Source organism: Hippopotamus amphibius, chromosome 4 (assembly GCF_030028045.1).
Source record: "Hippopotamus amphibius kiboko isolate mHipAmp2 chromosome 4, mHipAmp2.hap2, whole genome shotgun sequence".
NCBI classification, from domain to species: domain Eukaryota; kingdom Metazoa; phylum Chordata; class Mammalia; order Artiodactyla; family Hippopotamidae; genus Hippopotamus; species Hippopotamus amphibius.
The window spans coordinates 146,428,121-146,456,041 of NC_080189.1; the positions used below are offsets into that span (position 1 = coordinate 146,428,121).

General features: G+C 41.1%; 1 protein-coding gene across 10 annotated transcripts in view; it reads left to right on the forward strand.

Moving 5' to 3' along the window:
* DAAM1 (dishevelled associated activator of morphogenesis 1) overlaps window positions 1–27,921 on the forward strand; it is a 162,536-nt gene that overhangs the window by 101,363 nt on the left and 33,252 nt on the right. For 6 of the 10 annotated variants that reach the window (XM_057731772.1, XM_057731770.1, XM_057731774.1 and 3 more), the window contains 12 exons: window positions 7,162–7,233; window positions 12,508–12,602; window positions 14,561–14,894; window positions 15,850–15,960; window positions 16,085–16,188; window positions 17,347–17,413; window positions 17,638–17,755; window positions 18,181–18,319; window positions 18,598–18,656; window positions 21,891–22,078; window positions 22,573–22,872; window positions 23,183–23,290. In XM_057731772.1, the coding sequence (XP_057587755.1) occupies window positions 7,162–7,233; window positions 12,508–12,602; window positions 14,561–14,894; window positions 15,850–15,960; window positions 16,085–16,188; window positions 17,347–17,413; window positions 17,638–17,755; window positions 18,181–18,319; window positions 18,598–18,656; window positions 21,891–22,078; window positions 22,573–22,872; window positions 23,183–23,290 (1,695 nt within the window). The remainder of the gene's footprint in view (window positions 1–7,161; window positions 7,234–12,507; window positions 12,603–14,560; window positions 14,895–15,849; window positions 15,961–16,084; window positions 16,189–17,346; window positions 17,414–17,637; window positions 17,756–18,180; window positions 18,320–18,597; window positions 18,657–21,890; window positions 22,079–22,572; window positions 22,873–23,182; window positions 23,291–27,921) is intronic. The other 4 variants (XM_057731776.1, XM_057731779.1, XM_057731778.1 and 1 more) reach the window with 1 other exon arrangement.

Here is a 27,921-nt window from a genome sequence, read left to right on the forward strand (position 1 = left end):
GTCTGAGCCCGTGAAATCCACAACAGGAAGGACAATGTAATGCAATAGGTGACTATTTTGATCATTAACAAGGGATAGAATTTCTTGAGCCTGTACAATCATAGTTAACATATTTTCTAATAGCATTTTCTTTAAAAACAGTACAGGTTTTTATTAGTACTTAGTTGCCTTTGTCCTGTGATGAACATTATTAGAATGAAGTTTACTTTGTATCATACTGGAACAGTACCTTTCTGCTATTGAAATTCACTTAGTTAAACCTCAATATGTCTCTACTGTTTCTGAGTTGATGGTACTATTATATTAATATATCGCTAGAAGATTTTTAGCCAATCTAGATGGTGAAAGAGTGTGTCTTTCTTTCCTAACGGGTTATCTAAGAACCTCATGGGTTTGTAACTGAATAGAGATTTATGGCTTTAGTTGGCCAAGTGCATGTTGCTCTAGCCTATGATTTGTGGTCTAGTGAACAACCACAGAATGTGTCCTTTACAATTGATTGACCTTCGCACAGCCTATTTTGGGCCTTCTAAGAGCATCTTAAACTAAAGAAAAACTGTACCAGTTCTTACATATTACGACTTGATCCTATTAAGAATTTGTCCTGTGCTAATTTCGAAAGAAGTATTCTTTACATTAAGACTTAATATTTAAACTGCACTTTGAGACCCACTTCTGTCACTGAAAGGCTTCAGCTGCTATCAGGAAACTATTTGCAATGCAAATATGTAAGTGTAGAAATTTTAGAAAATGGTAGCATGCTTCGGGTACATCAGTCTTAGCCCAGATCATACAGTTTCTTTGGCTGCATAAACTGCTGATATTAGGATTAGCAGTCTGTTTTAGAAATAGAAAATCCAGTAAGAGAAGATAATTAGAGAAATGTTTTAAAATAATTTGCTGTAGGGAGCAGAGGGGTGCCCCAGGGATGGAGAACAGGAACACCCCAAATGTTGCAGAGTGTTGACCTGATGTAATTCATGTCACACAAAACATTAGAAAAAGCAAAGCTTTTGTCCTAACAGAACACATAATGCTTTCAAACTTACTTCTATTTTAACTGTGAAAATAGAGCATGTTCTTAGTAAAATGAAAGTTTGAATTGTACAAAAGTTTATAACTAAAAGACTTTTCCTACTGCTACCCAGGGGTAGCTGTTGTTACATTTATTATATCTATTTGCAGCAATGGTTGTGTGTAGTGTACATATGTTTTTTTAATATTTATTTATTTATTTATTGGCTGTGTTGGGTCTTTGTTGCTGCGTGTGGGCTTTCTCTAGTTGTGGTGAGTGGGAGCTACTCTTCGTTGCGGTGCACAGGCTTCTCATTGTAGTGGCTTCTTTTGTTGCAGAGCACGGGCTCTAGGTGCACGGGCTCTAGGTGCACGGGCTTCAGTAGCTGTGGCACGCGGGCTCAATAGTTGTGGCTCACGGGCTCTAGAGTGCAGGCTCAGTAGTTGTGGCTCACTGGCTTAGTTGTTCCATGGCATGTGGGATCTTCCCGGACCAGGGATCAAACCTGTGTCCCCTGCATTGGCAGGCAGATTCTTAACCACTGCACCTCCAGGGAAGCCCCACGTATATTTTTATAGATGGAAACTATTTTGAAGCATTTTTTCCCCTCCATCATGTACTTGTTCATTTTTAATATCATTATACAACTCTACTTCGCTCTTTGCTACTGCTACAAAGTAGTTTATTCAACCATTCCCCTTTCCATATACTTATTAACTTCATTATATGCTAATTCAAACAGCACTGCAGTGAGCCTGCGTTGGTGGTATAGTGGTGAGCATAGCTGCCTTCCAAACAGCACTGCAGTGAAACAAATCTTTGTAATATGTATCTGTGCAAGTGTAATCACGGGGTAAATTCCTGAAAGTAAACTTACAGAGTCAAAGGCTGTGTGTGTTTTAAATGTGAACAACTACTGCCAAAATTTACCTCCAAACTCTCCAAATTTTTGCAGTCCTAGTAACAAGGACTTAGAATGGCCATAGTTGGAGATCCTGAAACAGTATCATCTTAGCTAACATTTTTTGAGCATTTCTGTGTGTACTGTTCCCAGAGCTTTATTTACTTGTATTAACTTATTAAATCCTCACCATGACCCAGTGAGGTAGGTACCCCTTTTACAGAAAAGGAAAGTAAAACTGAGTCACACACAGAGGTTGCTTACCTTGCTTGCCTAGAAGTCACTTAAGGTAGTGAATAGCTGAGGATTCAAATGCCTGTCTGTTCATCATGGCAGAAGAAGTAGAATACAGTCAGCTTGGATTGAGAGAGAGGTGATAGTGAAGTGAGAGACAAGTCTGGGATACAGCTGTGAATGCTTACTTCAGAAAGCGTGCAAACAAATAAATAATGCAAAATTTATTCTTGTGGGCAAACTGATGCTGAGAAAAACAAATGCACTGTTGAGCATTTAAAAGAGGATGAGGGAGGATCTCTTGGATTTTTTTTTTTTAAATAGCCACTGACCAGAGATACGGAGTGAAAAATGTGCCTGTTGAAAATGAAGTAAGGTTAGAAACAGACTATTTATTTCTTTACCTTCTAAATGAGTTGGTTGATTAGAGCCTGATTTAAAAAAAAAAAAAAAGTCAGTATTCTTGGAGGTCCCTTGCACTCTACAAGTTGCCTTTTCTAGCAAAGAGGTTTTTATTGTTTTGTTGTTTTGTTTTTTTAGAGTCTGAGATTGTAGGAGCAAAGTGGAAAACCAAGGAAACAGGTTAAAGCTGTAGTCAGTGCAGTTTGAAAGCAAAGGCAGAGTGTCAAAGTGTTCATCCAGCAGGAAATTTTGTCCATGAATACTCTCTTATTGATGACTGTCAAGCTACTGAGAACACAGGATGAGTTGGATTAGAGAGATAATAAAATAACATTGAATTAAAAACTGTTTTTTTAATTATTGATTGTAGAAATTGGGCTCTCGTGGGACTTCCTAGGTTGCGCAGTGGTTAAGAATTCACCTGCCAATGCAGGGAACATGGGTTCAATCCCTGCTCCAGGAAGATCCCACATGCCGCAGAGCAACTAAGCCCATGTACCACAACCATTGAGCCTGTGCTCTAGAGCCCATGAGCCACAAGTATCGAGCCCATGTGCTGCAACTACTGAAGCCCACGCGCCTAGAGCCCGTGCTCCACAACAAGAGAAGCCACCGCAATGAGGAGCCCATGCACCACAATGAAGAGTAGCCCCTGCTCACCACATCTAGAAAAAGCCCTTGTGCAGCAACAAAGACCCAATGCAGCCAATAAATAAATAAATAAATAAATTTGTTTATTTATTTAAAAAAATAGAACTTAACAGTAATCACATCAATTATTTAGAAACAACAACAGCAAAAAAAAAAAGAAATTGGACTCTCAGGCTAAATACAGTAACAAACTGTGTTTTCCATGACATCTCACTATTAGAGGCATGTAGAATCTTAGAGCTTGCAGGGACTTTAGAAACAGTCTAGTCTCACCTGTTATTTTGAACAGAAAAAAAACAAGTCCCAAAGATAATCAAACTTAGCAAGAGATGCTGATTGACTAAACCAACAAATAAGTTCTGGAATCTCATCTTTGCATGGCCTGTCTGGTCATTTTTCCCTCATATCATCTCTCTGAATATAAGTGATGTCTGCAAATATTCTCAAAAAGCAGTTATCACTGGAGAATTTAATAACAAAATATTTGTCATTTCAATTCTAATCATCTAACGGACCTTCTAAAGATAGACATATAAATGCTTATTACATTTTCAAGAGGAAACAAAATTAAACATTAATATGAATTATCCATTCTGTAGGTAGAATAAAAAGAGCATTTAATGTGATTGCTAGAACTTGTATTCCCATAGGGCAACCTTCTCTAGGTGTCTTTGAGGATTACCTACAATCTGTTTTAAAAGAGAAGGGAAAAGCAACTTTTTAAAATAATAGAATGAAGGCAATATTCTTGATTATTATAGAAAATTTCTAATGGAATCAGGGAAATAGGTAGCCACAAGTAGGGTTAGATGTACATGGTTGAGGAAGAGTTTTGTTTACAGTTTCAGTGTCCACAGCTGGTCAGTGCTATGGGCTTATCTTCAGTGGCTCTTGAGAAATCCCCATGAAGACAGCCGGTAACGTGAGGTGTATAACAGAACAGGAGAACAGGTTGGGAAAAGCTTCTTAAGTGCCGTCTGCATGCACACATTATAAAGATAGATGAGGTGTTGATAGAGGGGTGGAAGAGTTCCTGCAGAAAGTCTAGAGAGAGGGTTCACAGGTAGCCTGGGTAAGACATTGGGCCTTAGAATAATATTCAGAAGGGTTTAGGGGAAGGTGAACTCATTTTTGGCTGCTAACCGTGTCTGAGTCTCTTACAGTGAAGTGGTGAAGAGTGAAAGGCCAGCTTTGCACTCAGCGTGTGTTGCTTGTGGTTAACCTGAGGTAATCTAAAGAGGTTGCCATGATTCTTTCCCACTGCCTCTGAATTTCCAGCAGGATGACCTTTAGCAACACATCTGTCCTCCCTTTGCCTCTGTTTCCTCTTCAGTAAAATGAGTGTAATAACTGCATCTACCTCGCAGAGTAGATTGAATGAAGAGCACAGTGCTTAGAGCAGTGTTTGACGCGGAGTAAGCTCTGTATGTGTTGGATATTGCTGTTGCTTCCATTACAACTACAGTAATACAGTTTATACAAGCTTCTGTATTTTTCCACTTGTTTCTCCAGAACAAGTAAATAGAACCAAGACAGATGGCTCAAAGCATAACCCGTGTGAGAGATTGGTAATATGTAGGGCCCAGTTCCCTTCCAGGAAAGTTATACATGTTACCCTTCCATCAACGATCTCTCTCATGGACTTTTTAGGAGAAAGTCTCCCCCTTGGCAAATTTCCGGGTCCAGGGCCCTTTAGGGGATCTCGGAGAACAACTGTATCCACCTCCTTCTTGCTGGTGTCTCTGTATTACTACAGACTCCAACAGTCACATGAAGAAGGGGAGATTTGGTTCACAGGTGTGAGTTTCTCTTGGCTACTGTAGCACAAATATGTATAGAAGGACCAGGGAATGGCACAGGGGAAACTGAAGATTCATTGCTAAAGTGAAGAACTCTGAGGATCACCCCCCTAGGGATATAGTGATAACACTTAGTATTTTTACAAGGAGCTTTCACATACGTTAGCTCATTTGATTTTCTCAGCGCTGAGGCATGTAAAACAAAAATGCAGCTTTCTCCCCCTTATTTTGACTGCAGAATCTAGATCTACTCTTAATCTGTTTATATTATTTTAAAAGCATTTTCAAAGTGTAAAGATTTCTCTCTATATACTAATCTTAAGCTTCTAAAATGATCTCTGTTCCATAACCATGACTATTAAGCTTACATCAGGCTCTCATGGGACCCCAGACATGGGATGTGATTTTGTTGTAGTTTTGGAAATTTACCCTAGTTTGAGGGACCAGAAAGATCTGGCACCTCTATTTCATTTTATAGGTTCAAATACCATTGAATATCACTGTGGGTTTTGGCTTGCTGAATACATTGGTAAGAGGGGGGTTTTGCTAACTCGAATACTCAATTTTAAGAGGAGAGAAGGGTTCAGCATTTACACTACCATTGTAGCTATTTTATTAACATATAAAATAATAATCAGGGGCTGTTCTAAAAACTCATCAGATTTCCTAAGCTTTTTAAAACCATGGAAGTGTAATCCAGTCCAACTTCAAAGCTGCTGCTACAGCCTTTGTCCCCATCATCTGGCCTGGTCAGTCTCCAGATGAAATTCATGTAACTCTCTGAGTTCAGATATCAGTTACTGCCAGCTTTTAAGATGCTGTAAGCAATAGTTACTTTGCCCCTTTTTGTGACTAAAGAATAGTTTTGAAACTGTTTCTTTTATGTCACCAGAGTAGACTTGGGAAAGATTTGTTTAGAGACAGTTTGTTTCCTTTCTTTTAAGTAAAGTGTAGGACTGAAATTAATAGCTCTACCTTGAAGCTGTTATCCCAAGTATGGGGATCCTGACAGTAAATAGGCAGTAACTGCTTCATTGTCCAGTAGCAGCTCCGTGTACCTGGCCCAGCTCTTCTCCATGGAGACAGGAGACAGCGATTGTACTACGGTGCTCTCTGAATGTGAAGCTGGAGAAGAGCTGAAAATTTCCCCTTCAAGTTTGTTTGATCACACAAGTGACTTACAGCCACACAGGTTTGCAAACGTGTGGAAATCTCCCACCACAGTGCCATCTTCAAGTGGGCTCGATGCTCCAATGGAGCAGAGGGCACAGCCACCTGATTTTGTGGGGAGGTGTGAGCTCAGGTTGGCATAGATCTGCCACCCACAGAAGCCCTGGGGGCTCTGGTGCTGGCTTCAATTCGCCCTGGTTTGTAAGATGCAAGACTGACTGGAGCGGTTGAGGAATGGGTTCCTGAATTCCTTGGGTTTCAGTTCTCTTCAGCTCAGATATATTACATTATCTCAAACTCACAAGCTATCATGGCATGAGAGCTGAACTTGGGATTAATGTGTGTTCGTTTCATTACCTTCTATCCAATGTCAGGCTTTATGTTACCTCTTCGTCTGAAACACCACCTAATTTTGGTCACATCAAATGAGACCCTTCTTCAGAATATTTACTGTCTATTGGAGTCTGAATAAACTAGCTGAAAAAGTCTAGTTAACAACTGACCAAATCCTGCAGTCATTTTTAAAGATAACTTTCCATCTTTCATGGGTTTCATCCAGACACACCCAGGTGTAATCCAGCAATACTGTCCTCAGTGCAACACAGGACTTAGAGATCCTTTGTCCTTTGCAGCAAACACAGAGCCGTTCCCAATGTTATTGTGCCACTGAAGGAAAACAGCATCATACCATGTGTGGCTAAGTTCCCATTTCAACTCCCCTTGATCCCTGGTTCAGAAAATGTCCCCTTTGTCACACCTAATTCTGACTTTAGCACTTTCTGTGGAAATTGGATCAGGAAGACCACACTGATGAAGGGGACAGTCTGATGATTTAAAGCCAACATTAAAAGACAAATATCTTGTATCTCAGTGTCTTCTAGTGGTTTGTATGGGCCGTCATCTAGAGGCTCTGAAAGTCACATGTGCTTATGACTGTTGTGTGTATACATCTGGTGGTATATTACTTTTTTTTTTTTCTTTCTCTTTAGGACCAGGAAGAAAACAAGGGAGCAACAAGTTGGCCTGAATTCTACATTGATCAGCTCAATTCCATGGCTGCTGTAGGTATCCTTTCTGTTCTCCAACACATAGCTTAAAATGCAAGTTTAGTAGGAAGCACACAGTTGCACAGTAAGCTCACTTGAGTAAGAACCACCAAATGTCATTATCTTCCCCAAATCCATTCATAATGCTCAGTGTTGGGGGAGCAAGAGGAGGCAGGAGTGGTACTTGGCAAAATGATTTTTTCTAGCATGTTTTACATAAAATCAGCACATACTAAAATATAAGTGAGTTCAATATTATTAGAGGAAATATAATCATAAATCTGGCCTCTGTTCAACTTTAACTTGCAATTCCTCTTACCAGTCATTTGGAACTTTGATAGAGCGGTACCGTTCTAAAAGTTAATACCATTTAAGAATAGTACAATGAAACTCTCCCATCCCTTTTCTCTTCTTCTTCTTCTTTTTTTTAAGGTAAGGACTTTTCTTAGTTCCTGGGTTCTTAATCTTACAGGGTATGAAGGTACTCTTTTATTCATATAAATAACAAAAAAGTTCATGGAATACATGGTTTAGTGAAAAGGCATAATAATAATAAAATGCTGAGATGTCCTTGGGAAATCTTTAGTACATGGATTTTTGATTCCATAATTGCTAAAAATGCATTCTCCGTGTCTAAAATAGTGCATTTTGATCACCTGGATGTCTCTGTGATGTCAGCGTTTTGAGCTGCTTGAGGGGCATCTGTTGATCCAGCAGAAAACACATCATCCACATTTGAGCCTTAATAGCCTGAATCCTGTTTGTGTTGATAAAAATTGGAGGTTGCCCACAGTAGAGCAGTCTTTGCCTCCATGGGCACACTTACGATTTTAAGAGTTAATCTGTTAGGTTCAACTTTGAGTTTATTAAATTCAAGCAGGTGATAGCTTCCATAATACTTTCTCTACCTCTCCCTTTCCTGCTGTCCCCAGAGTCCTTGTGGAGAATTTGTTTCTTATCACTTGGAATAAACATTCTAGATTGTCTAATATGTTGCTGCTGCTGCAACAGTTAAAAACTGACTAGAATATGTGAATCAGTCACACTTTTGCTAAACTTTCAGAGGCCTTGACTTTTCGTAACTTCCTCTTTTCTAGCTTTTTCTTTGAAGATGCTTCTTCTGCTATCACACAATGAATAATAAACACCATGGTAAATGTGAACGGGGCTGTATAAATTATAGAAGAAATTGCCCGAGCTTTTGCCCAAGGGTTTCTCTAGAAGCATAGCAGAAAAGAACAGAAAATAACCACCAAATCCATATCCCAGGCCTCCTGCACAATGACAAAGATGAGAAAAGGATGATCTCAGCATTTGTACAAATATGTTATCAGAACATGAGGCTTGTGATAACCGTCAGGGATTTTCTCTACACCCGCCTAAGCAATTACAATATAGAGCCTTTTACATTTCTTGCACGTAAAGGTTATTTTCTGAATTCTTGTTCTTGGCTGTTAGGTAAAATAAGAGCTGTCAGGCAGGCTGTCTCTCTTTCCAATTAAGTCAGCCTTATTTGATGTCTAACAAAGGAAGTTGCTCCTTTGCTGATGAATTCACTTCCATCAATGGAGAAGTACTAAATAACTATGGATTTTTCCTTTCTTCAAATTTTGGGGCAGTTAGGTTACTTTGGCCTTTAGTGACTTACTCCATGCCTTGTCCAGAGTCAGCCTAGCTCATTTCCTGCACTAGAGGGTCTGTGACATGCTGGTATGTGGCACTTCAAGAGTCTCCCTTCTCCTTCATCTAGCTCCTTGGACAACATTCATGAGTCATCTACATTTTAGTTATTTATATTTGCTTCCTGATCCAAAGTTCTCTCCAAGAGTGCCTCCAGGCTCTTAAATTGTCACTTTGCTCTTCTTTGTGGGTTAAACACCTAACAAAGCTTTCTAATGCTCCTTGAAGGACAAAGCCAGCTTCTTTCCAGGGTTAAGGGTAAAAGACATCAAAACAGCTGATGATATAATGAGGCCTTACCACTCTTGCGTCCATAAAGGAGCACGGAGGCCTGATGAGACCAGAAACCCTATGCTGAGTTTCCTGGTTTTTTTCACCCTGTATGTGGCCACCGCCTCCCCCCATAGTTCTAGCCACTCTCTGTGTTGGAAGAGTTCCTGACAGCACACAGCAGAAATCCTGAGACATTGTCCCTGGGGACTGCAAAGGCGCATGTGTCCTCTGAATCCTCTCTGGGCCTTGCAGCTAAGCTCTTGGCTCTCTGCTTTGGGAATTGTTGGAGGGGTGTTGATCCACGTTGTCATCAGCCATTGTCCTCAGCATCGGTAGCAGCTACTGCTGTTGAGTGTGCCTCATGTGACAGGCAGAATACCAGGCACTTTACATGCTGTTTTAAATCCTTACAAGCACCCTATGCTCTAAGTGCTATTTATAGATAAGGAGTCTGAGACTCAGAGAAAGGTTACCTTGCCCAAGGTCATCTCATTTGGAAGTGGTAGAGCTGGAATTTAAACCTATCAGTCTAAGCTCAAAGACTCCTTTCCAGCTGGCCTCTCTGAGTTTTTAAAATCCTTTGGCACGTGAAAGAGGCCTGGTAATCCCACCCATGCCCCCACCTCCCAGCTTTTCTGAGGTGGGACAGGCATCTGGAGAGTCTGATAAACAGTCCAGGTAAAGAACTGCAGCGCTTACTGGTCTGTGAAACCCTTTGTGGAACAAGCTCAGTTACTCTACGGAAGCCTCATAACAAGAATGCTTTGTTCTTTAAAGGACCCCTGAGTGATCTGTTGGCTTTTAAAGAGTGAAAAACAGTATAATAAAAGAGTGCGTGTTCCAGAAGGACCTGGGCTTTCTTGGTGTGTGGCTTGTGCGTGCACTCTCAGGGAGCTAGGATGTGAGGTGAAGTTCAGTGTGCTTAGTGGGTTGGCTTATTAATTTGACACCAATGAAATATTTCAAACAGGAGCTTAGCTCCAGACTCCCAGCCAGGAATGGTTTCTGTGTCTGGTTTGTGCACCTCTCGGCCTTCCGTGTTCCAGTGTAAACCTTAGCAGCTTTGACTGGAAGATCCTCTGCCGGGATGCACTTTGTCCTTTGCCCAGTCCTCATGTGAGCAGGGATTCAGTAAGTGCTTAGAGCACCAAGGAGCCACCACAGGCCTGGCCAGTGTGTGCTGGGTGTCTGGCTCAGCAGCCATCCTCAGAAATGTCGGCATATCCCACTTTTCTGTGAAAAGCTGCAAGTTTAGACTTCTCTATAAATGTGAGGCTTGAAAACTTGAGACTTCATATAGATTATTTTCTTTCAAAAAGTCACTTTAGAATATCAGGTTCATCGATATAACCTCAATTTTCTCAATACAATAAACAATCCTAGATTCAGTTCTAATAGTACTATACACAGAAAAGAGCATACTGTCTTCTGTTTTGAGAGGAAAGTAGTAGTCCTTATATTGAGAAAGGAAATTCCAATTTAAATTTCTTAACTCTTCATAAATCTCCCAACTCTGCTAGGGAGAGTCTTAATGTAGTCTGCCTTTATTTAGAGGTTCCACCCTCTCCGAGATTGTTAAGAGGATCAATATGTGGATCTTTATTTAGTATTAGTGAGCCGCAGTCAGAAAGGTGTGTAGTCTTTAACTCAGGAGAGGTTTGTGTGACTAAACTTAGGAAGAAGAAGTGATGTTCATTAGAGTCTCGATTCTGGGCTACAGATTCAAAGTGATGACTTGAGAGTCTAAAACAAGTTCAGCTGTGCCACAGGGGATTAAACGTACTTGGCTGGATTTGTGCTAAATTTTCCAGGAGATGGGTCTCACGGAGCTGTAAAGAAATTCATTGGCTATTTCTGCACGCAGCCTCTTCCCCTGCCATCCTCTGGTGACAGCTGTCCAGGCATGTCACCAGCAAGAGGACAGCTTCAGCAGAAACAGTTCAAGTTTACACAACAAGACTTTACTGATTTTTATTTCACTTGCCATAAATGACACTGATATATGTTTGCTTTGGGCTTTATCCTCCTAAGTGTGAAGTCAAATTTAGGCTTTAGTTAGCATTTAGTTACTTAATGCTTTGTACCGTTAACGTGAAAAAATTAAATAAAGTCACCCCTTGATGATATATGGTCCTGAGAGAGAGAGAGAGAGACTGGACCATTGAAACACGTGGATAAGAACCAAATGTTTTCTTCAATACCCCGATCTGTTTCCCAACCATGCATTTTATCAGAATAGGTAATAGGTAAAAAAAATAAAAAATAAAAGACTGAGACTGGGGAAGCTCATGTTAAGAGTAGGGGGACGGCAAGGGCCCTGTGGTTCCGTGGGTGGAGGCACCTGGGGCCATGAGACTTGGGGATGCTTTCAGTACATCTAGCTGACCATGGGGTAAAGGGAATGAGAAAGGCTTTTTAACAAGCCTGTGCACCTTACTAGCATTCATGACTTAATAATATCAGCTGAGATCTGCTGCCTTAGGGCCTTGCTCTTTGAAGTGAGGTCCACAGACTGCATCATAAGCATCGCGTGGAAACCCGTCAGGAGTGCAGCATCAGGCTTCACTGCAGACCTGCCAAACCAGGACGCGCATTTTAACAAGATCCCCAGATCCATGTTAAAGTGTGAGAAGCGCTGCTCTAGTAGATACCTGGGTAGGAAGACAGTGCGCGCGCGCACACGCGCACACACCCCCACACCCCCACACACACACACCCCCCCACACACACACACCCACCCACCCACCATATCCTGATTTCCAAATGGTGTTGATTCATTTCTAAAACTTAAGCACTTACTCTGAAGGAATTGTCTATATTTGTATCAGGTCCAATTTAATAATTCCTCTTAAAAAATAATTTGTTGTAGTAAAGAGTGTGAAAGATTACTCTTTTTGGCTGAGGAAGAGGAGAGAGAGCAGGGGAACGTTGCTGCCCACTTCTGTTTGATAGTGTGATAATGTTATTAACTGTAATTGCCAGAATGTTGTATTTAACTACAGGTCTAATCTTCTTTCTACCAAATATAAATAGTAATATCTTCATCAGGGTGTAGTTATAGAATAGTTACACAAGTGTTTGGACAACTTAATCTCTAAGAGATTTCTCAACAATTTCTTAAAACTATTTAAATTCAAAAGAACTAAGTCGTAGTAGAGAGAATGAATTTGTGGAATTCTTGGTGCTTTTGCGCTACATTTTGCCTGTGGTAAATTTTAGTCATAGTATTACTGATTATTTGTATTAGAAGTGATAGAAGCATGTAATCTGTGGACTTGTCTTGCTTGTACTATAGTTAAAACATAGAATTTGAAGAAGTAACTTTTCTTTGCACAGAGAAAATCTCTGCTGGCTTTAGAGAAGGAAGAGGAAGAAGAGAGAAGTAAAACTATAGAGAGTTTGAAGACAGCACTAAGGACAAAACCAATGAGGTAATTTTTTACTGGGTAGCATATAGCACTTGTCTCTTTTCTTTTTCTTCTTTTCTACTTACTTCCTCCCTTCTTTCTTCCCTTCCTTTCTTTTTCATTTTTCTGCAATAGCCAAACTTTTGAGGAAGTCTTAAATTAAAAACATGTAATCAAACCATGTATGAAATACTTTAATCATTGAATCATTGAATAAATTGTTTTTCTTCAATTAAAAGTTACACAGACATCCATGAAGATGGCTAAAATAAAAAAAGGCAGAGACTAGCAGGTATTGGTGCAGATGTGGAGAAATTGCAACCCTCATTCATTGCTGGGGGGAATGTAAAATGGTGCAACCATTCTGGAAAATAGTTGGACAGTTCCTCAGAATATTAAACATAGTGTTGCCACATGACCCAACAATTCTACTCCTCGATATATAGCCAAGGGAAATGAAAACACATCCCTAAAACCTTGTATGCAAATATTAGCATTATTCATAATAGCCAGAAGTTGGAAACACCCAAATTCTATCAACTGATGAATTGATAAATGTGACATGTACATACAACAGAATATTTTTCAACCATAAAAAGGAATGGAGTACTGATACATGCTGCAACATGGATGAGCCTTGAAAGCATTTATGCAAAGTGGAAGAAGCCATACACAAAGGACCACATATTGTATGATTCCATTTATTTGGAATATCCAGAAAAGGCCAATCTATAGAGACAGAAAAAAGAGTGGTTGCCTGGGGTTAGGGAGAGAGGAAAATGGTCTTTTGGAGGTGATTAAAGTGTTCTAAAATCAAGTAGTGACAATGGCTGCACAACTCTGTGAATGTATTAAAACTCACTCTATTGTACATTTGAAAGTATGAATTTTATGGCATGTGAGTTATATCTCAATAAAACTGTGATAAAAGAAATAGATGAGTAATCAGCTTCTACTGTGTGTCTCCCACACCTTCATTTTCCATGAACACCTCTAAGGTTTGGTGAGATATGGGGGTGCATACAGGTGCATTTCATTAGCACAAGTGCTGTGAATGAAGCTTGGCTAGATCTGGGTGATGTGAAATAGCTGGAAAATAAATTCCCTATATTTGACTATAAAATGCTAATAAAAATGTTCTGATTCCTCAAAAATCATATGCAGTTGTATATCAGAAGTTTCCTGGCCTGTCCTAATGAGATCAGTGTTTCCCTCTGTGTGTGTGTTCTGCATTCTCAGATGTTAATGGTTATCCAAGGCTAAATAAGTTTGGAAATTTCTGGAGAAGTCACATCAAGGTTATGTTACTTACTTCTGAGCTCTTCAGAGGCTTAACCTACAGATGTGCACTGTGAATTATTCTCATTGACTTTACAGGAAATAAGTGCTATAAATATCCAAAAAAATTAATGTACAGTAATAAAGTATTGCTTTTATTTGTTTTTTATTTTATATATTGGGATTCCATACAGCATGTGAAACAAAAGAAGGGTTTTGCTATAAAATCTTGAGGAGATAGATTATCATTTGTTTGACAAGTAAATATCCTGGAGTTTAAGGATGCTCTTGGTATGTGACCTGTCTGGATCAGTGATCAACACTTAAACATGCATGGGGACTGGATGCTATCTTACCACAGGATCAGCAGATGACTTTAACTTAAGGCGGATATTCTGAGCGTCTAATTGTTCCTGGTTTTATGTGGTTATACGATCTGTTAATTGGTTATTCATATCAGTTAAGATCTTTTTAACTAAATGGGGATTTTTTAGCACTCTGCTTAGACCTGGCCATCAGGTCTGTGCCAAGGAAGAGGCCTCCAATTAAGAAGCCTTCATCAGTGTCAGCCTTTTAGTACTTCAGGAACTACCTCTTCTTAGTTCCTCCTGCCCACCACCCCCCTAAACTTTTCTGTTAAGAGCCATTAAAAAAATTCCAAAGAGACTGAAGTCTGATAGATTTTAACTCTCTCCTTGTGACAGGTTTGTAACCAGATTCATTGACTTGGACGGCCTGTCGTGTATTCTCAACTTTCTAAAGACCATGGACTACGAGACCTCGGAGTCTCGCGTACATACCTCTCTCATTGGGTGTATAAAGGCGCTAATGAACAACTCTCAAGGGCGGGCTCACGTCCTGGCTCATTCTGAGAGTATTAATGTAATTGCTCAGAGTCTGAGCACAGAGAACATTAAGACGAAGGTGGCTGTGCTGGAAATCTTGGGCGCTGTGTGCCTGGTTCCTGGGGGCCACAAGAAGGTTCTGCAGGCCATGCTGCACTACCAGAAGTACGCCAGCGAGAGAACCCGCTTTCAGGTGGGTGCTTCCTCGCCACTTCTTCATTCCTGCCTTCCGACAGGTGCCTCTCCTGGCACCGAAGGGGGAACGTATATAACTTGAGATTTCCCCCTGTGGTGAGCATTCATGTTGTGACTTCAGGCATTTCCTTCCTCTTAGGTAGAGAGTAGAATGTTCTTTCTGCAGTTGACCAGTCTGGGGTTGTGGATTTACAGTAGTCCCCCTTTACCTGCATTTTTACTTTCCACAGTGCTAATTACCCGGGTCAACTGTGGTCTGAAAATATTAAATGGAAAATTCCAGAAATAAACAATTCATAAGTTTTAAATTGTGCAGCTGTTCCAAGTAACATGAAATCTCGTGCCATGCTGCTCACTCCCTCCCAGGATGTGAATCATCCCTTTGTCTAGAATACCCACACTGTGTACACCACCCAGCTGTTAATATAGGAAAAACATAGTCTGTGCAGGAGTGTATATAGGGTTCAGTACCATCCACAGTTTCAGGCATCCACTGGGCTGTTGGAACGTATCCCCTGTGGGTAAGGGGAGACTACTGTACTGAACTTAAAACTGTAGCCCTGCTTCCTACACGTTATATAGCACACTTCTCGAGCCACTAAATGGGTGTTCCCTGAAAAGTCCATGTGTTGCTAGTCTTCATTTAGGATCAATATAAACAGTGGGATTATGTCACCAAGTTTATACTCAAATATAAAAAGCGAGCAGAGTTCACAAAGCACAGTCTTCTGTACTTTGTATACATGTACACATGAACATATATGATGTAAGAATTTTGAAAGTAAAGTTTTTAGGATTAATCTTAAGAGGGAAAAGGTAGCTTTCTATGGAGCAATGTAATTCTGACTAAACACCAGATTTTAAAAATTAACTTCTGAGTATTAAAAAATTAATGAAATGAGTATATGGTTAGTAACTTCAGCCCTTTGTTTTCACATTTGCCTCCTTGGTAGACGTTAATTAATGACTTGGATAAAAGCACGGGGCGGTATCGAGATGAAGTGAGTCTCAAGACTGCCATCATGTCCTTCATCAATGCAGTGCTCAGCCAAGGTGCAGGCGTGGTAAGAGCCTTCTGTACCACAATTTAAAACATATATTATTAAAGAAGAATTTTTTTTAAAAAACATTACCAACTATGTAGTCTAAAGAGCTTAAAAGTGTATTCCATCATCCTTTTACTTTCAGGAAAGTTTGGACTTTAGACTTCATCTTCGCTATGAATTTCTGATGTTGGGAATTCAACCTGTAATAGATAAATTAAGGGAACATGAAAATTCAACATTAGATAGGTAAGTCACGCTGTTGCGATATGAGATAGTTCATGCATTTTCCATGTGTATAGTGCTAGTCTGTGAACTACTTGTGACTTAAGGAACTTGTACCAAAATGTTAACCAGGTAATGATGTTTTTATAGTAAGACTTTCTCAGTGAAAGCAGCAGCACATGTGTAGAGAACTTAGTGTAGGTTTTGCCATTCGACTTGAATCCATATCCTAGTTCTGCCGCTTACTTGCTGTGTGTTCTGATCAAGTTACTCACCTTCCTGTTTTTATACCTGAAGAAGTAATGATGTTGATGACACTGTCTTTCAGGGCTGTTAGGAAAGTCTACTGTAAAACATGTGGAATCACGTGGCACCTTTGATGGACGTTCTGTGAATGTTAATTTCCATTTTCCTGCTCATCTGCTCTTGTCTGCAATCATTTTATGATTTCTAACATGCCCTACAAGTTCTCTGAGCCTTCCTGCTACCACCCTTCTCCCTTGTTCACGCACTCCACCATGCTTTTCTCCTTGACATTCTACAAATATGTCAAAATACTCTTGCCTCGGGGCCTTTGCACCTGCTGTTTCCTCAGCATTAAAAGGTCTTCCCACAGATGTCCAAACCACTTGTTCCCTTGTTCCCATGCAGAGAGACCTTTTCCAGCCACTGTGTTCATATTCCTCACCTCACCTCACCTCCCATCATTCTCTACTCCCTTTACGTGGATGGATTTGTCTTCAAAGAACTGAGCATCCCCAGTGTCAATAGTAGGGGCTCAATAAATATTTGTATGAATAAGCGAAAGGCATGAACATTCCTTTTGTAATCTTTAATTCAGTGGTCAGTCAAGTTAGTTATACGGCCTTGTTTTTCCATTAAGAGATTCTGTGAGTAGAATCTGGATATGGTTGTTTTTGAATTTGATAAACTCTTAGGAATTGTCTTCTGTGTACGGCATCCTAGCCTTTTAGATTTGTCTCTTGTGGTGATCTCATTTCAGTTAGGTGATGTTTTTTTTCCTTAGAACATAGTTAAAAGAAGACATTTGAATTTTGTTGTTGTACTTCTTTTAGAGAGATCTCTGGAATTTTAGGAAAGGCCTTAATATTTATGTCCTGATTCCTATGTGCCTGTGTTTGTAGGATGTTCTACTTTTAAGAGCTTTTCTTTGTCTTTCAGGCATTTAGATTTTTTTGAAATGCTCCGAAATGAAGACGAACTAGAATTTGCCAAAAGATTTGAACTGGTACGTGTGCTTACAGTTATTCTGATTGGACTCAGCAGCTCACGAATTTCCCTGTTGTAACGTGTGTAATAGAGATGACATGTAACCTAAGAGCAAAATCAGATTTCTGTTTTGCTATCTAAGTGGCAGGATTAGCTTCTGTTTGCCTTGGAATTGCTTACCTTACCTTGCAGGGATTGAAGAACTTGGATGTTTGACTTAGATTTCTTTTTCATATGAAACAGGTTCACATAGACACAAAAAGTGCTACTCAGATGTTTGAGCTGACCAGGAAGAGGCTGACCCACAGTGAAGCTTACCCTCATTTCATGTCCATCCTGCACCACTGCCTCCAAATGCCTTGTGAGTGTATTTGTGACTTACACATGTGTTTGTGAATGTTTGGATATGATCCAAAGGGCTCTGTCTTCTGAAAAGTGTGGCTTAGGTTGGGTGCACTCCAGGGATTCCAAACCTTGGTTTTATGACAGCCCAGTGTGTCTCTGCACAGCTGAAGGGGTGTTGTGACATTCTCACAATGAAATGAAGTATAATTTGCTTTGATTTTAAAAATAAAATACATATATGCCTTCCAACACATGTAGAAGGGGGTAGAAAGTGCCTCTCAATCATGTGAATGATCATCACGTGTCAGAATTGCAGAAACGTTGGGAAGGGTTGTAAACATCTGTCTGGTTCTGTGGCTCTGGCAGGTGACCACTGTTGGAAAATACTCGTTCGTGTTTTGGAACCACTTGAAGTATTTCCACGGTTCTGTTCTTTTTCAGACAAGAGAAGTGGCAACACCGTTCAGTACTGGCTGCTCCTAGATAGAATTATACAGCAAATAGTTATTCAGAATGACAAAGGTCAGGACCCTGACTCCACGCCTTTGGAAAACTTTAATATTAAGAATGTCGTACGGATGTAAGTTTCTTCTTATTTTGCTGCCCTTGAGATAATAGCAACAACGTAAGACATTTGTTTTATCCTACTTCACAACAGCAGCTGGGAGAACCGAAATGTTCTAGAGGTCAGATAGGAGTATTCGTGTAATATATGTACCTAACATCTGGGTTTAAAATGAGTTTCAAGCATGCTGAGGACTTTCTCTGCGTTAAACAATTTTTGTACCTAGAGAGCATGCATTTAGCAGTGGGTCTTTTACGCTTTTTGTAATGAGTGCTCCTTTAACTATTTTACAGGTTGGTTAATGAAAATGAAGTTAAGCAGTGGAAAGAACAAGCAGAAAAAATGAGAAAAGGTAAATGACGAGGTCCTGACAAAAGAAGAGGTCGTGTTACCAGTTACTGGACAGCTCTCCTTACTGTATACTTTAGAAATTTGCATTAATGCTTCTTATTGACTTTGGTGCATAAACAGCCTTTTCTCCCAATGTCTTCAGGGCATTTTGCCCGGTTTTTCTTGAATCAGACTATCTTAGTTGTCTTGCTGATTCCCAAATATTTTATCCTTTCTTTATAATCATCTACATTTTTTGAAGCATTTGCTGCTCAGTATTCACTAATTCAGATTTTCTTAACTACCATTCATCCCAGCCTTCCTCATAACTGCTCTTTAAAGCACACTAGATTTTAAGAACTATAATCAGGGACACCAGGGATTACCCAGAGTTTTAAAAGAGAAGCACGAGCCACTTGGTTTCAGTGACCCAATTCTCCACGTGACCTTAATTTGCCACCAGTTACAAAAAGAGAAATCATGCAGAAAATCACTGACCCTTGTAGATGTGCATGTTATGAAACATTAACAGACCAGCTATTGGTGAGTATCTCAGTGTGTCTTTGATATAAACACTCAGCATCAAATGACTTGGGGGGGTCATTTGTGCCTGTCATCGTGCCAGCCACGCACAGAATGAGTATAACTTTTCGCCTCCTTCAAAATATTAGCAAATTAAAGTTAGGCCCTTTGAGAAAACAATCATACTCCCAGCCACTACTCTTTGACTATGCTGGTTAACTGACTTCCTTTTCCCTATACAAGTGATTCAGTCACAGCCCATGACATAGGTAGCACTCACCCCAGTATTCAATGTGTTGAGAAGATGGTCCAAGAGATGCTGAAGCATTTCCTTCCCTCTCATTACATTTTGCCCATTGAGCAGAAAAGCAGACTCACCACTCATGCAGGAAAATACCAAAAATGAAGTTCTGTTATATTATGGTTTTCTCATATGCATTCAGATTGACCTCAAATAAGTGAGGTTGCATACACATTTTTATAAATTAATTCCAGAAACTGCTATAGAAAGAATAGAGACACTGACTACAAGTTAGGGTAAAGAGAGAATTATACCAGAGAAGATGGTCAATGAGTGGTGTATTAGGGATATACCCTAGAGCAGGGAGACTCGGGTGTGCAAGTTGAAGGGAGTACTTAGGGCACAAGCTTTGGAGTCATTCAGTCCTGCGTGCAGTGGGTGCATACTGGATGACTGCGCTGGGCTCTGGGTCTGAGTCTCAGCTCTGCCCCCGCCTGACTGTGTGGGTAGGCTAAGTCATGCCCTTTACTCCTCCAGTCTTTGCCTGGAAAATGAAGATTACACCTAACTCACAGGGTTGTTGTGAAGATTGATGACAAGTATAAGGACTTTAGCATAGAACCTGGCATTGATTAGTTGCCTATAAATGATAGAAAGTTTTGTGGGATTTAGACGGCTGAGGTGGTACAAGAGGAAATGGCCAAGGTCAGTTGGAGGAATGGGATGGTTTAAAGTGAGGTCATGTGTAGAGCACAACAAAGGAAATATTGTCAGTAAAATTAATTCTTCTCTGAAAGTGTCAAGTAGCAAAGTTCTGTTAAATAGGGTACCTGCTGATGAATTTCTCAAAGGCTGGAGGCTGTGAGGAGACAGGAAGTTCTATGGACCTGAAAGATGGAGAATGTATGGGGAGAAGTCTCTGTAGTGCAGTATACCCAGAAAGTGCTGAATAAAAGCTTAGCAAATGGGGACCATTTGTGGAGATAATCCTTTAGGCTGGAGCTTCCCAAACCTGGCATTACATCAGAATCCTCTAAGTAGTAGTTGAAAACCACAGGTTCCTAAGTCCTGCCCCTGATCTATAGAATAGACTCCCTGGAATGGGGTCTGGGGGTCCTAAAATGTTAAGATCTCTCAGGTGGTTCTGAGGCGTGGCCAGATTTGTCAAAGGCTAATTACCAGTAATAGGACGTCAGGTCTGACAGTTGTCGAAGAGGAATGAAACGGAGATAGAAGAAGGAAAGTGGGATGCAGTGGGGTCGATGTCGCCAAAGAAGTCAGGGAAGCATCCACAGAGTGGTAGAAGTGGGTTGATGGTTATCTTAACTCCAAGGCTGGTAAAAATCCAAGGGTTTTAGTGACTTGAACCCTTCTCTGCAATCTCTGATTTTGGAGGACTCAGAAGAGAAAAGAGAAAGTAAGAGACGGAGAAAGCAAGAATTTGAATATTATCAAATTCAGAAATAGAGACCAACTCTGTATAGCTCTGCCCCAGTAGGTTTTATCTCTAGTGGGTTTATTGATATAAAAAGACTAGAGGTTGAGGCCAAATATTTGAAATGAAAATCTACAGCCTAAACTTCGTTAGTCCTCTTTTCCAAAGAGCATCACTCCTGTCAGTGTTAGAGTTAGCAGGCGTGTTGGCAACGTAGGTAAGCATTATGCTAAATGGGATGCCTTATTCCATTATAGCAGAATTGGGGGAGTCAGTGCAACTGCAGCTGAGAGCTAATATTTTTCTCCTCATATTATGGTGATTCTCACGCTCAGCAGGTACAACTGCCCCTCAGGTGTGTAATGCTAAGATGATAACATTTGCTTTCGCAAGTTTTAATGATTGTTTGTCAGAGCATGGAACACTTCAAGTCCAAGGGGCCCTCCGAGGGGAGTGGGAGCAGTAGTGCCACACTGGGACAGACCCTGGGTCTGGCCCGGCACATCCTCCCAGGGCAGGATCTTCCTTTTCAGCCCCCTGCTAGTGGGACCTGAGGCAGCAAACCCAGCTAATGAACACTGCATTTCTCTCGTTCTCATTTCTTTTTATTTTTTTTATTTTTATTTTTGACAATAAACTGCATATATTTAGAGTGTACTCTTGTTCTCATTTCTAAGCTGTGAAAAGAGGGCCTGTTAATAGTTGTTTTCCCTAGTGTGACTAAAGGGCCATTTCTAGGACAGGATTCTGAATTAAATACCAAGCCACCACCATTCACCTCCACAAATAGTTGCTCGCACCTGTGTCCCATCTTTGAAACTGTGACTGGAGGGCCTCTTCAGCCTGTTACAGAAGGTAGTTGATAAAGTTGTTCATCCAAAGCCCCCTTGAAGCACAAGCACCATTGAGCCCATGAGTTGCTTCCTTTGATGGAGAAGAGGAATGCTATTTACCTAATAAAGAGCCTCATACTCACCTTCTGTCGATTTTCTGTTTAGAGAAAATGCTTCAGCTTTGAAGAGTTTGCCGTTTTCATGTCCAATTGTTTTCACGTGCAGAACACAATGAGTTACAACAGAAATTGGAAAAGAAAGAGCGAGAATGCGATGCCAAGACCCAGGAGAAGGAAGAGATGATGCAGACCTTAAATAAAATGAAAGAGAAACTTGAAAAGGAGACCACTGAGCACAAGCAAGTGAAGCAGCAGGTGGCGGACCTCACGGCCCAGCTCCACGAGCTCAGCAGGGTGAGGCCGCGGGGCCCTGTTGCTGGGCAGCTGCTGAGGCCTCCTGATCCCGGAGCCCCCGCCCTTCAGTAGACAGCTCTGCCCGGGGTAGGGGGAATAGAGCATGAACCGGCTGCTGACCCATCGTGGTGGTGGTGTGACCTGCTGCCTCTGCTTGCCTTGCACGTTGGCAGAGGTGGTTGGGGTGTGTGTTCTCCAGTGCAGATCCTCTCACAAGAGCAAGGAAATCACATGAGCTTCTTAAAATGAAAACTGATTTCATGAAAACCAAACTGGAGGATGGTACCAGAAATGAGAGACATGTGAGCCCTTTGCAAATAAGCACTAGAGTGCCACACACAAGTCCGGTTGACTTACTGCCCCTTTAAACCCACATTCTCAGATGTGTGAATTTCTCCATAATGTACATGGTAGACAAAGTTTCAGACCCTAAAAATCATCCAGTGAATTTACTTCTTCCGTTGATCTTCCCTTTTCGTATTTTTATTTTTCAGAGGGCCATCTGCGCTTCAGTCCCTGGTGGAGCCTCACCTGGAGCCCCTGGGGGGCCCTTTCCTTCCTCTGTGCCAGGGCCTCTCCTCCCTCCCCCACCGCCCCCACCTCTGCCTGGTGGAATGCTTCCTCCCCCCCCCCCTCCCCTCCCCCCCGGTGGTCCCCCTCCTCCCCCAGGACCTCCTCCCTTGGGAGGAATCATGCCACCTCCTGGTGCTCCCCTGGGTCTAGCACTCAAGAAGAAGAATATTCCTCAGCCCACAAATGCCCTGAAATCCTTCAACTGGTCTAAGCTGCCTGAGGTAAGCCACTTGTTCCAGTCTCCCCTCTGATGGATAGCATTAGTGGTCCACTGTGCTGTCCCTGACAGGGAGGCAGGAATGGCCATCAGGTTTCATTCTCTAGTGTGGACTCGGATATGCAAGTGATACCAGCTCAGATATGTAAGTGATAAAGCTCCTGAAATAAATGACATGATATTTGAAGCCAGCTCACTCTGAGCATCTGGTAGAGTGAAAAATTTGAGAAAGCAGCACTTTTTAAAAAATAACTACATCTGTTCTTTTTATGTCTAACTATAAACCCCAGCCCTCATTAACTTGGTGTTTGCAGAACAAACTGGAAGGAACAGTATGGACCGAAATCGATGATACAAAAGTCTTCAAAGTTCTAGATCTTGAAGACCTGGAAAGAACGTTCTCTGCTTACCAAAGACAGCAGGTAAGAGCACGTACCCTCCAGAGGCTAAAATAATTAAGAAATCATGTTCTTATGCATGATCGCCAGGCCATCTGCCATAACCGTGATATGATAGGCATCTTAGTTCTAGGCTGTTTGGTCTGCCCTGGTACATTCCTGCAAATAGCATGGCATGTGGGTCTGCATGTGCGTCCTGTCAGTTTGTGTGTGTGTGTGTGTGTGTGTGTGTGTGTGTGTGTGTGTGTACATGTGGAAGCTCCTTGTTAGGGAGTTTCGTACTCTGGTGTCTTTCTGCAACCTTGTCTCCGTTGGTGGAAGGAGCTCTGTATCTTATTGTCATTTGTGCTTAGTCAAAGGGGTCATCAGGGGAAAATATTAATAGGAGAGTTACCTAACTTGTAGTGTTGTCCCACAGTGTTTGTGTCTGAAGCTATTTTAGTTATTATATCTCAAATGCTTATTATCAGAAGGGGACTGCTTTTTTGAAATAGGTGAAACTTTTAGCAGTGTGGGGGTTGGTAAATGACTATACGTTGGCAGCTAGATAGAACCTAGAGAGCTTTTACTCTGTCATGAACTTGATCGACTCAGCAGTGGGGCTGTGAAGGTTGAGCAAGCGTGGGGATGGCAGTGGGACAGACAGGACCCGAGGAGCTTCTGAAAGGCGAACAGCACGATGGTGTGAGAACGTGCCATTTGGTCTGCTGTGGGCTGACCTGGCCCAGCCGGCAGCGTTCCTCTGTGGGGCTCAGCCACATCTGTGCGGTGCCTCTCACTCCCGAGAGGGTATCTTGGTAGGGTTCACAGCAAAGTGGCTTGGTGCAGAGAGACTCAGAAGAACAAGGAAAAGGTGCAGTGGGGTCTTCACCGGTCAATCGGAGATCTGGGAAGGGAAAAAGTGAGTCCCAGAGTGTAAGGAGAAAAGTGCTGAGGGGGACTGAGGAGAGAAATGATGAGAGCAGAATGCGTCTTAAACAGGAACAGGCAGATGCTGGGCATCTGCACAGGGGCTTTCCTTGGGCTTTGCTGGGAGGCCCTTAACTCCTGCGTGAATCCTGCCTAGGGTGGGGCATCCTCAGACCAGCAGCACACTTCCTCGTCTGCTTCATCTTGGCCTGGTTCCCAAGAAAGAGTATCTCGGGACAGAACTGCCAAGCACGAGGGAGAAGACGGACTGGCACGGGGGAGAAACAACAGCTGAGGGTTTTCTTTTTCAAAGTGACCTTTGATGCAACTAAAACTGAAAAGAAAAAGTAGTATGTCTTTTAGGCAGAATATTTTCCCTGAAGTGAGGGAATGCTTCTCTGTGGTGCCCTTAATGCTATTTTAATAAAGTACAAAAATGCAGGTGGTTGCCTGCCATGGCAGGATGACTCTAAAATAGGAGCCCTCAGCTGGGACCCCGCTCCCCCCACAAAGTATGAAGGTAACTTGCGCAATGTCATACACACCAAATAAAGGAAAATGAAGAAAAAGAAGATAGGACATTGTCTAGTTGAAAGCAAGATACCTTATCTTTCAAAGGACAAACAAAAGATGTGTTGAGAGCTCTTGTATGGCAGGTACTTGGACCAGATTCATTCCTAAATGGCCCCAACAGGCCTCCTCCCTCCCTCCCTCCCTCCCTCCCTCTCTCTCTCTCTCTCTCCCCCCACCCACTCCCTGTCCCATGAAGGTTTCCTCTGGGCCTTAACATGAAGTAGGACATTTTAGCCAATTTCCTGGTAGATTCAAATAATCTTCTGACCTCATTACACATCACCTTGATTTCCTGCTTCAGTTTCAGTCACTAATACTGGTCCATTCTGGTTGCCTAAGATGAAGGTTTGGGAACTTAGAGAAGTAAATAAAATGAAAAGAAAACAGCAGTCATTCCAAATGATGCTATTCAAGTCTGAGCTTGTGGGCTGCATTTATTATGAAGGCAGGTGGTTGAAAGACCCAAGTTTACAAGACTCATAATTAACCGGCTTTCAGCAGAAGGTGAAGAAGGATGCTGCCAAAATGCTCTGGGACAAATATGTGGACAGTTCTCAAGAGCTCCGGGAGACAGGGCTGCAGAGAGCCTAGCAATTGGGTAACTGTCTCCTAGCAACCAATTACTGTTTAAGTAATCAGTAGTCATGCCAGTCAGGATAGACCAGAACATTTCAGTTGCACTTAACACTAAGTAGTAGACCGGCAAGTAGAATCATTTGTGACATTTCCGACAGTACTTCCCAGAGAAAGATTTCAGCACACCTGCTCAGCTTGACTCAAGTATGTTTCCCCTCTTGGTGTAAGAACGTGAGATGAGAATTTTTAAACCATAATGTGTTTCCCAAATAAAGGTAATTTGAGCCATTTCATTGAACTTATTGAATGTTGAGAGACAGAAAATCAAAAGATGAAGACAGACTAGTAGGAACACATAGGATAAAGGAAACAGGGTGCCTGTCGTTGTGTCCCCTGGTCTCGTAAGTAGTGGCAACGTCAAGACCTATGCATTTTCATTTTAGTCTTGGCAATGCTCTATATAATTATTGTCACACTTGAATTGCTCTCTTTTCTACTCCCAAGTGAATACCGGGAACTTTTTTTTTCCAGTGATATCTCCTCTTTCTTCCCTCCAGAGTTATAAAACCCTGGTCAGACTCTTTGGATCTCAGCCCGTTGTGTGGCCAAGTAAATTTCTCAGGGAGGCAGAGAACACATGAATACCATTGTGTGTGTGCATGCAAAAGGAACACCACACAGAGTAAGATTTTGAAAAAAATTTCAAGCTTCAGATTAGTATAATTTAGGTGAACACTGATTAATCACATTTAGGAGAGATTTGATATAAGTAAATGTACACACACACACAAGATACGCCCCGGTGATATGAGAAATATTGAATCATTAAAAACAACAGATATTTGTACCACCTGCTTTATATATGAAGTATTTCAAAGGACACACGTGTTAAACTGTTGCACAGGTCTGTAATGCAGCTTATGGCATAAATGCAGGGATGAGGAGAATCTGCAAATAACTGGGATACAGACTAAAAGGCAATCATCAGTATTAAGTATCCATTATGCTTTTGGTGCTGAGTCCAGTACATGCAGTCCCACTCTCGTCAACCCTAAAATTTATTTCTCAAGGAACTCTTACACTTGTTTGTTCATTTAATCCGCACACCAGCTCTGAGGCGAGTATTATTATTCCTGTGTCACACATAATAAGAATATGGCTCAGGGTGTCTTCAGTGTCCAGACAGGTGCACAAGTGGCACAGTTCTCAGTTTCCCTTTGTTCTCACAGCTTGGCTTTATTGATTATGAAGGTTAGACTTTGTAAAGGATTTTCTTTAACTCCAGTATTAAGAACAAGACTATTTCTATTCAGGATTTTTTTTTTCCAGTGTGGATATCAAAGGTGGGCAGAGCTGATTATGTAAGCTTGTGTGCCACATGAAATGGAATTTAATACCACACAGTTATTCACCCTGCTCGCATTCCAGAAGTTCATTTGAAAGTCAATGTCTTGAATCTCAGAACCTCTTTTCTTCATTGAAACTGTACTATACATTATTTCTAGGCCAGCCACAAAAGACTCATTTTAATACATAATGTTGCACATTGCCTAGTAGTGCTATTTCAGATACAATTAAATAATATTCATATTTGTTTTGTGGGAAATTTTCATCTTGAGATATTATAAATTCATTCTTTCTATCTACGCAGTTGGACAGAGGGAAAAGGTACTACATTTACCAAAAGGAGCCCATATCTATGTAGCAACAAATGAACAGCTGGCTATCTCCACTCCTCGTCCCTGCTCTTTACCGGGAACACCCCTTCTTTATGGGTCCTGTTATCAGCACATGGTATAACATTTCAAAGCCTCTTTACTCTGACTTAGAGAACAAAGGATAACTACTACCCTGGGCTCCAGAATCTAATTCTCCTGCTAACATGTAATATACAAGTCATCCTTGGGGTCCCGTTTGGAGTATTCAGTGGTATCTTCTGAGTTTTTGTGAATGGTCAAAGAAATTTCTTTTCTTATTCTTTTTTTGTTTTCCATTCTGCATATCTAGTTTTTACATTGAAAAATTATATGATTTAGGACATTGATTTCAACAAGCTTGGTCCTTAGTCATGGCACATGAAGGCAGAAGATAAAAATTGTAAATGGTGGTTTTTCTTAGGACCAAAGTATAAGGTAGAGGTTCTATAAGTGGACAACATAGTGAGAGTTAATTAAATATAGGGTTTTATATAAATATTAGTGCGTGCATTTCTCTGGAGAGGGCTCTTCAGCTTTTATCAGATTTGCAAAGGGATCTCAACGTACAAAAAAGATTAAGAACCACCCATGTAAAGGTTGTCATTGTCTACGAAATGTCAAGTCATTATTTCATGGTGAAACCCTCTCTATAGGAATTTATCAGCACTGACTGCTAAAAATGCAAGCCCCAACTTCCTATTTATTTTCCAAACCCTAAGCCCTACACCAAAAATCATCTGGAAAAATCAGACATCCTGTTAGGTGGAGCCACATGTAGACAATTCTGTTGGGTTTGGCCCAAGCCAATTAGTGAATAATTTAAAGTTTCAAAAAGAATGTTAACTTATTTGAAATAGGCCCAGAAGTATCATTATTTTTTAAAATTCCCCATCTAAGAAG